The 12,579-nt window shown below is 27.6% G+C and overlaps 1 protein-coding gene across 7 annotated transcripts; it reads left to right on the plus strand.

The window, feature by feature from the left end:
• Positions 1 to 5,940: 5,940 nt before the first annotated feature.
• Positions 5,941 to 9,896, plus strand: LOC107893485 (protein SPA1-RELATED 2). Of its 7 annotated transcripts, none has more exons than XM_041075092.1 (6): positions 5,941 to 6,374; positions 6,596 to 6,936; positions 8,502 to 8,525; positions 8,631 to 8,758; positions 8,876 to 9,033; positions 9,550 to 9,896. In XM_041075092.1, the coding sequence occupies exons 2-6, from the start codon at positions 6,891 to 6,893 to the stop codon at positions 9,815 to 9,817; spliced, it is 624 nt and encodes a 207-aa protein (XP_040931026.1). In that variant the 5' UTR covers positions 5,941 to 6,374; positions 6,596 to 6,890; the 3' UTR covers positions 9,818 to 9,896. The 7 variants fall into 7 exon arrangements, with proteins under 7 accessions (XP_040931026.1, XP_040931025.1, XP_040931020.1 ...); XM_041075091.1 differs by having other exon boundaries at positions 6,596 to 6,823; positions 6,908 to 6,936; positions 8,502 to 8,758; XM_041075086.1 differs by having other exon boundaries at positions 8,502 to 8,758.
• Positions 9,897 to 12,579: the final 2,683 nt, after the last annotated feature.

Below are 12,579 nucleotides of genomic sequence, written 5' to 3' on the forward strand. Positions count from 1 at the left end.
TATACCCATTTTCTCACACTATCATATCTTTCTTTCTTTTTTTCCAAATTTGGTATTAAATTAGGTTGAAGTTTTTTTACCCACTTGAGACCACTTGACATGTTGCAGTAAATACATGACATTCTTTTATAAAATATAACATTTTCTTTTATAAAAAATATATAAACCATTAAAAATTATAAATAAAATATAAAAAATTCAGCAAAGAATATAAATAATCTAATATATAGGTCACTTTCAAGAAATTATAAAAATATATAAATAATCTAAAAAACATATAAAATCTAAATACATTCTAAATATATAAAATAAAATCTAAAAAAATTATTACCCCTAAAATGATTAAAAAACATATACCAAACCAAAATCCATACCTTAGAAAATCAAGAAAAAAAAAACAGCTTTTTAACTTAGTGTTTCTTTTTCTTGTCTTGGTCTTCATCATCATCATCTTCTTCTTCTTCTTCATCACCAGCTTTGGAACTTTGCTCGTTAATATTCGCACCTTCTTTCGATAAGGACGAGATGGTAGACGAGTTCGGCGTTACCGGTGGGTTGTTTAAACACTTCGAAGATTTTGGCACAGCGGAATACGGCGGCGATTGGAGACCAGCTTAAGGCTTCTGCTCAGTGTCCAGCTGCAGTAATGCTTGAGACGATGTTGGTGAAAGGATCAAAAGAGACTGCTGCATAAAGGAATCGAAGAAATCTTGATAGATGCTGAGCAACTCCATGAAACCTAATGAATCTCAGTTATCTCCTCCGCCATCACCGCCACCTTCAGTCGCTGTCGTGTTTGCTGCCGTCGGATTCTCATTGCAAAATCTCATATTAGCAAAACGAAATATAATTTTAGAAAAAAAAAAAAACAAATCGAAGCCATAATTTTTTATCTTTGCATTGCATTCTAAAAAAATTATAATTTTTTTATTACATATATTCAGATTTTATATACTTTCTGAATTTTTATATATTTAATTATTTCACATATATTTTAAGATTATTTATATACTTTTTTATAATTTCTTTTCATTTTTATAATTCACATGCTTTTTAGATTATATATATTTCTGATTTTTTTTTCATAAATTTTAATGGTTTATATATTTTTTATAAAAAAATTATATATTTTATAAAAGAATGTCAAGCGGCACCTTTTTATTAGTTAAAACTATTCGTTTTTTTCTAACGTGTGTTAAATGAGTGACAAAAGAATAAAATATATTTTAAGAATAAAATCATAAATTAAATATTTTTATTTGAATATAGTAGAAAAAAATTAAGTATTAAATTAGATATCCGTAACATTTGAATTTTATTAAAAAATGTAGTAAAAACTTGGTTATGAAAAATATTTTTGAAAAAGTTGATTTAAATTTCAGTATTTAGTATTATCGTCAAAAAGTATTTTTGAGAACTAAAAATATTTATTTTAGACATAATATTGTAAAATAAAATATACATTTAAATAATATTTAAATTTGTTAATATTATTATATATTAGAAAGAATAATATTAAAAAATAATTTATCGTAACTCATTATTAATATTTTGATATATGAAATATAAATTTTAAATATTTTTAAATAATTAATATTAATTATTTGTAAATTTTAATTTGAATATATAAACTGTATTTTAAATATTAAAAATATAACTATTACAAATTTAAATATATAATGTTATATATTTGAAATAAATTTTAATAGGAAAATAATTATACACCCAATATAAATATTACATAAAATACATTGGATTATGAATAAAAGTTAAAATGTCATTTGACTCTGAACGTGCTTTTCCTAAACACAAAAATCCTTAAAAAGAATTTTGTTTAACATTGTTTATGGTTTTAAAAATACTTTCGACACTAAAAACACTTTTAGATCTTAAATTTAAAGTTTTTTTTTTGAATTATATGCAATTCTAAACATATGGCTTCTAAAGTCAAAAGTTCTTTTGAAGTTTTAAGCAATTATAAATAAATCGTTTTTGAAGTCAAATGTACTTTTAAAAAAAAACTTTTAAACCTAAAAGCAAAAGCAATTTTTTTAGCTTTTGCTTACATATATTTAAAATTTATATTTCATATATTAAAATATTAGTAATGAGTTATAATAAATTATTTTTTATATTTTTATTAAAATATCATAATATTAACAAATTTGAACATTATTTAAATGTATATTTTTACTTTACAACATCATGTCTAAATATGGACATTTTATTTCTTAAAAAAACTTTTTTGACAATAATATTAAATATTTAAATTTTAAACTAAACTTTTCAAAAATATTTTTTTATGTATTTTTCAAAAGTATTTTCTAAAAGCAATGAAAAACGGGTCTCAAAGAACATGCTTGATTGAGTTGAAAAGTGAAAGGAAGGAATGAGAGAATGAAAAAGAAAAAAAATAGTGTACTTGTTAGAGAAAAAAAGTGAGAAAAGAAAATAGGAGCGATAGCAATTTCTTATCCTAATGCATAACCATAATTTCAAATTACTATTTTCGTTGAAAAGTTGATGGAATGAAAATTAGTTAGTATATGTTAATTCAAAAGTTCCATTTTTTTTTCCTTTAATTTTTTAACTCTACTAAGTAGTTGATAGAATGAAAATTAATTTTTGTTCAAATTTTCTATCTTTCCTAAGAAACACACATATAAAAAATTATATTTTTTACCTTTCAATTTTTCATCTTTCTAATTTTCCTTTTTACTCTGCAAAACAAAGCATAATGGAAAAGAAGAACCTCTTTCTTGTTTGAATATACTTTTTCATTTAAAGGAAAATTAGAAAATGAAGTCCAAAATTTCTTTTAAGAGGTAAAGAATATTTCTTTTATCATTTTCATCTTCTATATAGATTATTTAAAAAAAATTATAATTGTAAAATCATAATTATTTGGTATACTCACACAAATTTTTTTAAAATTTCTTTTAATTCCACAAGTAAGTTTGAGATTTTACCACGGATATTATTCTTTTATTTTTAATTTTTAAATACAATTTAAGGACACATAATAAAATCTCAACATTATTGTGGAGTTAAAAAAATTTATTGCGTGTACCATTAATCATTTCCTTTCTATTTTTTAACCAAATACAAATTAATGAAACTAATTCTCTTTATTAAATTTAACAATTAGGGATGACAAAATTACTTAAATCCGATGAATTTTGATTTGATTTAATAAAATATCTATTTGCTCTCCCAATTTCTTTGTTCTTTACTCTTTTTTATCTTTATTTCATAATACTATTTTATTTTTAATTTAATATTTAACAATTTTATGTTTCTTTCATATATTAAAGTTTTATATGTAACTTAAACATTTTTTTATTATGTTTACATTGTAGTATTATATATTCTTATAAATTTAATTTTTGTGTGTTGTAAATTACATAATATATAAAAGTAATATATTATAATATATTACAAACTTAGAAAATTGGCTAGGTTGGGCTCGGGCTTTGAATGCTTGAGCCTGAGCTCATACTTTAAATAATTTTTTTTTAGGTTTAATATTTTTGTCTAAATCTTCTTAAATTTTGGATGGATCTTTGAACTTAAACGAATAGTTAAACCCTTGGACAAGCATACCTATCCCTAAAACTAAATCTAAAAGTTAACTTGATTCTTAAAATACAAAAACCTCATAAATCTGTGTTGAAAATTGAAAGAAATATAATCTCTCAAGCTTGTCTTCCAAAAATCTATGTTGAAAATTGAAACAAAAATGATATTGGGTTGAGGCTGGTTTGATCAGTTCTGAATAATTTATACAAATTTTAGTTCAAGGATAGATATTTAATATTAAGGGTCAGCGTTCAATCGAATCGAATGAAAAATTTTCGAGTTAATCGAGTTGATGAATTCTATTTTATTATTCTAATTCAATTTGAAATTATCTTGAATCGAGTCAAGTGTGATGAAATTAGAATTGAATCGAATCAAATATATTTGTTTAAGTTAAATTAAAAATATATTTTTTGGATTTTTATAATCACTGCCACCCACTATAATCAAATTTGTTATTAACTTTCATCCCCTCATAATTTATATATTAATCTTTTTATATACGGGTTAGTTTTTTTGCTTGCTGAGTTACTTCAATTATCTTTTGATTCTTGTCACTATGTATTTCGAAATTAAAAAATATATTAAATGTAAAAAATGTGATTTTTTAATAAAAGTTATCTTAAAGATAAAATGTGAAATTGATACCAACATAAAATTTTAACATGAATATTTTTTTGGATGATTTTAATTTTTGATTTGCGGGTAAAAGGTGATAAGTAAAAGTTTAGGGGGAAAATGAAAAGTTTTGAGGGTTGAGACACTACAGGAAAATAGGGCTTTAGCAGCGTTTTTAGTGGCGTTTTATCAAAAAACGCCGCAAAAATTGTAAAACACATAGCAATAGCGGCGTTTTACCAAAGCGGCGTTTTACCAAAAACGCCGCTAAAAACAGAGCAATAGCGGCGCTTTAGTAAAAAACACCGCTAAAAAGCAGAGCAATAGCGGCGCATTTGGTAAAACGCCGCTAAAAACCAGAGCATTAGCGGCGCTTTTAGTAAAACGCCACTAAAAACTAGAGCATTAGCTACGCTTTTGGAAAAACGCCGCTAAAAACTAGAGCATTAGCGGCTCTTTTGGAAAAATGCCGCTAAAAATCAAAGCATTAGCGGCACTTTTGATAAAATGCCGCTAAAAACCAAAACACTAGTGGCGCTTTTAGAAAAACGCCGCTAAAAGTCATATAACCCTTAAACCCAAAAAAATCATAAACACTAATCTATAACCCCTAAAGTAATAATTATTAAAATTTATGGTTATACAATATATTAAATATTTTCTTATATAATCGTAAAAGAGATAGTATTGAATTTAAAATATTGAATTAATTATCATTATAGTTTAAGGTTTATGGTTTAAGATGGTTTAGGGTTTAGGGTTTATGAGTTAAATATGGTTTAAGATATATGGTTTAGGGTTTAAGGTTTAGGAGTTAACTAGTATTTGAAGGTTTATAATGAATTATGGGTTAAGGGATTATGATTTAGGGTTTAGGGTTAGGGTTGGAGTTTAAGGTGTAAGGGTTTGGTGTTAAGGGTTAAGGGTTTAGTGTTTAGTGTTTATGGGATAGGGGTTAAGAGGTTTAGGGTTTAGATTAATTAGTATTTTTTTATTTATATATTAAATGATTTCTTATATAATTGTAAAAGAGATAATATTAATTTGAATATATTAAACTTATGATTATAGTTTAAATTATTTAAGAGATAATAGATAAACTTTATATATATTAAATGGTTTAAGATTTAATCTAAAATATTTTGATATATTAAAAATAATTCAATTCAAATTAATTCCTCTACACTTAATTTATTTAAGCGAAATTTAAACTTAAAATTTAGTCCTTATATTTTAATTTGATTAGTTTTAGTCCCTGTATTTTTCAAATCGATCAATTTTATCTTTTGTACTTTTCAAATTTTAAAATTTTAGTCATGATCACTCAAATGATAGCAATTATATATGTTTGGTTAAATTCTGCTATTAGTCTTGGTATTATTCGTAAAGTTGTAGGTTGAGTTCATGTTATCCAATTATACTTTATCATGTAATGTTTTAATCAAAAAGTTAATAATATTAACTATTTGGATAAATTAATAATATTATAAAAATATATAGACTAAATGATATTAAAAATTAAAGTATATGCAAAAAAACCTGAAATTTAAATATATTAGAGAGACCAAATTAAAATTTAACCATTTTAGTAAATAATAATAATAATAATAATAAAAGAGAAAAAAAAGAAAGAAAAAATTATTGGGCTGCGTACTTAGTGGCGTTTTTTAAAAACGCCGCAAAAGATATGAATTACCGTCGTTTTCATAAAAAACGCCACAAACATCCCCCTTTACTTTCCCCAATTCAGATTATCCCCGAACGTCTGATTCCTCAAACTTTGAATCTCCAAATCCCCTAAAATTTCTCCCAATTCGATATCTTCAAATCGGTTTCCCAAAATCCCCAAATCAAAATACCTTTGATTTTCGCCGAAGTCCCTTTGATTCTCTTTTTTTTTTCATTTTCATTTTCATTTATCATTGAAAGAAAATAAAAGAGGAAAAAAAAAGTTCTGATAAACTTGAATGAAGAATAGATGGCAAAATCGTTGAAGCCAGCGTCCTCCGATGAAGAACTGTACAATGCTTCGAGTTCATCGAAGAGGAGCGAATGAACGCTCATGTCAACGGCAAAAAGACGATGAGGAGGAGATTGAAGCTGTTGCTCGTTCCGCCGACGCCTCCGACAAAGATGATGACGCCGTCCATGAAGAAAATGTCGATGATGCTGATGATGTAATTTTACGATTCTGACACTCTTTTATCTTTCTCCTTTTACTTTGGTTTCGATTGTTTACGATTTTAGCTTTCGGACTTAGCTATTTGGTTCTAGGGTTTGCTGTTGATCATAAAAAATTATTTGTTTCGGATTTATTTTTTCTATGTTCTTTATGTTTGCCAGAGCTTTATTGTTCAAAGAGGTGATAACTGGTACTACTATTGTGTATCAAATGCAGAGCTGTAAACATGAGAATTGGAATGTAGTCGCTAAGTACTTAACGGAAGATCTTCCCCTTTTGCTCACTTCCAAGAATCTAAAAGATGTTAATGATGTATTATGTATGGTATTTAGATCAACACCTTCTAGTTTGAGGGATTTCATCAAGTGGATTGTACAGATTCGGAGACAAGATGATGGCAGTACCGTTTTAAGTAAATAGGAGAAAGGAAGGGTTGCACTCAAGGTATGATGGGCATATTTGTTTATCTTTCAGTAAACTACCATTTATCTTTTTAGTTAATTCCTTCTTTATGAGTTACATCTGCAGACTGTCTCCCAACTTTGCTCCAAGAGGAGGTAATGTCTGGTTTCTTATATATTTTTTTCATTGTTTTTTGTATCAAATTCTTCGTTCTTTTTAGGAATTGACTTTATGAGTTTTTCTTAAACACCAATTTCCAGACCCTTCTGGATATCATCCCCATTTTAGACAATTACTGTAGCCACTTAAAGCTTTTCACATATCCTAACAAATAGTCCATAGGCTTTTGGCTAAGAATTCAATAATCTTTCATGGTATTGCCTGTTTGATACTTGTTATTCAGTTATGATATATATTTTTTCATTAGAAGTAAAAAGTTTATCTCAGGATGTCTGCTTGACAGGATCTCAATATCTCTCCCTCATCTTCTTGATTTTTTCTTCTTAGAGAATCTTGTTGAAGAACAATACTGGACAAACCTCTGTATTGGATTCATTATGAAAATCATTTGTGTCATTTACTACTAATATTTATACATCAACCACATTTTCTTGTGAACATGCAAAATAGAATTTCTATTATTATTATTATTGAATATATTTTTTATGCATGTGTGGAAGTGATTCCTTGTTAATTGTTATTCTATATCCAAAATGTCGATCCTATCAATTCTCCTGCATTCTGCATCCTAGTTAAGTTCATCTGATAAATGCTACAGACAACTGATTTTTTTCATCTTTGAACCACTCTCTGTTTAGGAGGAAAAAAAAATGATGTAACAGATTGAGCCATGTTCGATCTTGTTTCACGCTAAGCGCTTATATAAAAGTATACAGGGCCACTACCCTTATTATCCACTTTTGTCTATTAAACAAGGTTTTTCACTAGTTATAGGTGGTTTCAACATTTATGCTTAGGGAAAATATTCTGTCTTTTTCAATGTCTTTTTGAATGTTTGTTTAAAGTAAAATAGGATGGTCAAGGTAAAAGATTTTTCAATTAATGTGAAAGTACCTCTTTATTCCTGTAAAATATTTTATCAAATATTTTTTCGTAAGATATTTTTCAAACTGCTAAGATTATATCCACTGTAATATCCTCATACTTGACCTGAACATCGGATCAAAACATTAAGATGTTACATTCTCTACTACATTCTTCACTTATCAAATATTTTTTTTAATAAATTTTCATAACTTTTCAATTTAATTTTTTTTATCATAAAAGTTTAATATCCACTAATTAATCATATTAAATTAATTTTCTTTCTTGTTACACTTTAATCACATAATTTTCCCCCAAAGGCATACTATTTTCACTTAGCATATTTATCAATGTTGCTTCTGTTGTCAATTAATAGAACACCATATCCTTGGCTATGGGGTTTTGCTTGGTAGTTATGCAGCTATTTATTGAAAGTTGAAACTCATGCCTGTTTTATGAATGCTTACATGCATGGCAAGCTGTTGTTAGCCTTTCTTTCTATTATGTTTGTTGCTTTGTATTAGCATTCTCTATGCTACTTGCTCTGCAAAGTTCCAAGTTTCCATTTTTATTAAAGATGGCAATCGGGTATTTGGAAATGTTAATTATCTGATCTTTGGCAATTTTGCCCAACAGAATTAAGCTAATTTTATGGTTCTATCTTTAATTAATGCAGGACTGAGCAATGCCTCCTTTACAGGTCAGTTTCTTGTTTCTTTGTCATGGATGGATGTATTTACAGGACTGAGCAATGCCTCCCATACACAATTTAGCAATTTTGGAAGCTCTCATTCTTCTAATTCAGCTCAGCATCAGTCAGTCTCTGTGAATGAGCAGTTGGAAGAGAAGTGGTATGCTAGTCCAGAGGAAATCAATGAAGGTGTTTGCATAATTTTATCTAATATATACAGTTTGGGTGTGCTGCTTTTTGAGGTACAAAAACAAATTGTTCTTCTATCTTTTATTTGTTTTCTTAGCTATTTTTTATCTGCGTGGAAGAGAGTGGATATTTGTATTTGTTCTAAAAAGCAATTTGATTGTTTCTTTCAGTTGCTTTGTCAATTTGAATCTGAGAGAGCACATGCTGCTGCAATGTTGGATCTATGCCATAGGATTTTTCCTCCAACTTTTCTATCAGAAAATCTCAAGGAAGCTGGATTTTGTCTTAGACTACTTCACCCAGAACCTTCTTTGCGCCCAACAACCAGGTACTACAAATTGTTCATCGGTGCTAAATGTGAAGCTCTAGAATCTTATAACTGATGTTGGATATGGAGACTTTGAAAAAGTAGCATGCCAATGTGTAGGCTAGAATTTTAAATGCCTTAGTGATTAGACTATGATAATTATATATATATAAGCTATATCTCTATGATAACCTATGTATCTTGCAAAAAGCATAAGTGAATTAGATGATGAATTGATTGGAGAATTATATTCCATTTATTATTGGTGTAAAGAACAAGAATAGAAAATTAACAAACTATAAAAAACAAAAATGTGAAGTAGTCATCTTGGAGATCTGCATGGAATTAAATTTCAGGTAACGGTATGTTGATGAAACCATTTTTGGCTTTATTATTTTATGGCTAAGTCTTAAGCATTAATGCTTACGTTAGTATAAACTTGCTTTCTTTGTGCTTGTATTTGTAAATGTTAGGACCCTGATGTCCATTTATAATTCAATATAGGATTCTAAGTTTATAGTTGTTGATATTTATCAGGGATATCCTACAATCCGAAGTACTTAATAGATTCCAAGAAGTATTTGCAGAAGAACTGTCGTCATCCATTAACCGAGATGATACTGAATCAGAATTATTATTGCATTTCCTTGGTTTATCAAAAGAGAAAAAGCATAAGCATGCCTCGAAATTAATGGAAGATATTGCTTGCTTGGAAGCAGATATTAAAGAGGTTGAGAAAAGAGGTTGGAAGCAGCAGATATTGCATTTCCTTGATTTTAATTGTGTTATTAATTTATTATTTTAAATTCTAAATTTAAATTCATTAATTTTTGTATTTAGTTTTAAAGTTAAAATTTTAATAGAAAATTTTTATATTTATATCATGGATATTATTCTTCTCAATATTTTGATAATAAATTTTAAATTTTTTATATTTTTCATGACCTTTATAATATTTTATAATATTTTTTTTTTGAATTTCATGACATTTAGAGGTCATGACTTTTAGCGGCGTTTGTGGGGAAAGTGCCGCTAAAAGTCATGATTTTTAGTGGTATTTTTTTAAATAAACTTGCAAACTTTAGCGACGTTTTTTGCGGCGCTTGTAAAAACGCCGCAAATAGTTTTAGCGGCACTTAAAAGCGCTGCTAAAGGCCTAAAAAAACGCCGCTAAAAGTCAGTTTTGCTGTAGTGAGAGTGTAAAATTTTCGAGGGAAGTAAATGAGGAAGTAAAATTGGGGGGGGGGTGGGTTTGGGGTAGAAGGGGGTGGGATGGGAGGGGAGTAAAAGTTTTGGGGGAAAGTAAATAAGTTTGAAAGTTTGGGGTAAAAATGTAAAATATTATACTTTGGTATTTAGTTTATTTGAATTATTCAAGTTATTCGAATTCGAAAACCAAACTCGATTCGAACTCGGAATTTGAGTTGACTCAAATAATTCAATTAATTTGAATAACTCGATTCATTTAACTCAAAATTTAAATTTTTTTCGATTTTTTTGAGTTGAATTGAATTTTACTCACCTCTATTTAATAAAACCTTAAAAAATTGTTTACTATTCACTCGATAACTGCAGGTGTATTGTATCGTAGTTAAGTAATAATTATAACTATTCATTAGGAAGTATTTTAAGAATTGAATCCATAAGAAAGTATGTAGCTGACTTAAACTAACTAACTTGACTCCATAACTAAGTTTCTAATATAAGTCAACAATTAATAAAACAAATAAATATACAGAGTGCACGAAAAGAACGCAAATAAGATAATGGAACTATACAAACTAATGTTATTTATTCTCGATTCATAAATAGAGTGGTTAATAATCTCCTTCAATCAATGTCAATTAATAATCTATATCGGATTAACCTGGATATAGAAATGGAAAGCACAAGTGTCCCTGTCCTCCTTCCTCACCGTCTTCAAGTGATATACTACAGTTAATAGCTTCACCCTTGGTTGTTAAGGTCTTCAATTGGAGGTTGTTACCTGGAACCAAAAAAATCTCTTTATTAAATTGCTAAGGAAAAATTAAGGAGGTATTCAATTTACAAAATATTTATGTGGAAAAAATTAATGAGAAATTATTAACATGTTTTCAAGTGATACTAAAACATTCAACCATTTCAACTAAGTCGTGGATGATACAAATAATAATTATCCAAAAGAATTATTGAATACATTTCTACCAAATGGTTTTCCTCCACATAAATTGATCTTAAAAGTTAATTATCCAATTATACTTTTAAGAAATTTGGATCCATCAAATAGCTTGTGCAATGGAACAAGAATGGTCTGCAAACCCTTTGATAATAATGTAACACATTGGTCAACATGTTGGAAAACATGTCCTTTTACCAATAATTCTACTATCATCTGCAGAAAATGAATGATATTCTTTTCAATTTAAGGGAAAGGAATTTTCAATGTCTTTTTGCTATAACTATTGATAAAGCACAAGGCCAAATAACACCAATAGTAGGAGTGTATTTGTTGCAACATGTTTTCTCTCATGGATAATTATATGTTCTATTATCAATGTCATCATCAAAAGTTTTAGTTAAATCAAACAAAAAAAACACGAAAAAAAAAACCGAAAAAATATGGTATATTGAGAGATGTTATTGTAAGAAAAATATTTATACAGCATCTATTTTATAACTGAAAATAACATTATTATTATGTGGATTTATAATACAACTAATTATTTTGAATGAGAGTGAAGGTGCATGGGAGACGGAGAGGAGCTGTAAGGTTGAGGGAGATTGGAAATGGTAGATGATGGTTGTGATGGTGATGGGAGGAGAGGGAGATAGAGAGAGAAGGGTTTGATTGGAAAATGATAAAAGAATCTAAAATAAATAAATTTTTATTTGTTGTTTAAAAATATTGTTTATTATACCCAAATAATATGTCCAAATTTAAAATTTATTTGTATATTAAATAACTTGATTTATAATAATGAAGTTCATTTTTTATTCGTTTCTTTATATGCGTCATTATTATTTGTCGATGCAGTTGCTAAATTTGCGCAACTTCCTCTTGATATATGGTCAGTTGATGTCATGGAGGGCCTATTTTTATTTCGGCTCTTATAAATGTTGCTACTATTGTAGCTACGGGTATTTTTCTTATAACCCGCCTTCTTTCTCTTTTTATAGTTATACATTACATAATGAATTTAATATCTTTGGTAGGTTATTAATAACGGTATTATTAGGAGCTACTTTAGCGTCAAAAAGATATTAAAAACGGGTATCAATGTGGAAAAAACATGTATATTTTCAAAGATTATCCACAAACATACTGAAAGATTCACCAGAGATTAACGCTTCAGAGGCCATTTTGAATTGGAAGTTAATCCGAAAAATAAACAATACACCGGCGTTGGCTTAATCATTTTTTGTGGTCAAGCATGTTGATAAAATAACCATCCATTTTTTTACAGTGACCATACATGGATATATTTCTTATTAGGATTCCAAATATGAAAGAATGACACAGTGTTTCCAGGATTTTTTTTTTTGCCAGAGTGTTTGACCATATAAGGTATCTTTTATCAGGATATT

This window comes from Gossypium hirsutum, chromosome A08 (assembly GCF_007990345.1).
Source record: "Gossypium hirsutum isolate 1008001.06 chromosome A08, Gossypium_hirsutum_v2.1, whole genome shotgun sequence".
In the NCBI taxonomy this organism is placed as follows: Eukaryota; Viridiplantae; Streptophyta; class Magnoliopsida; order Malvales; family Malvaceae; genus Gossypium; species Gossypium hirsutum.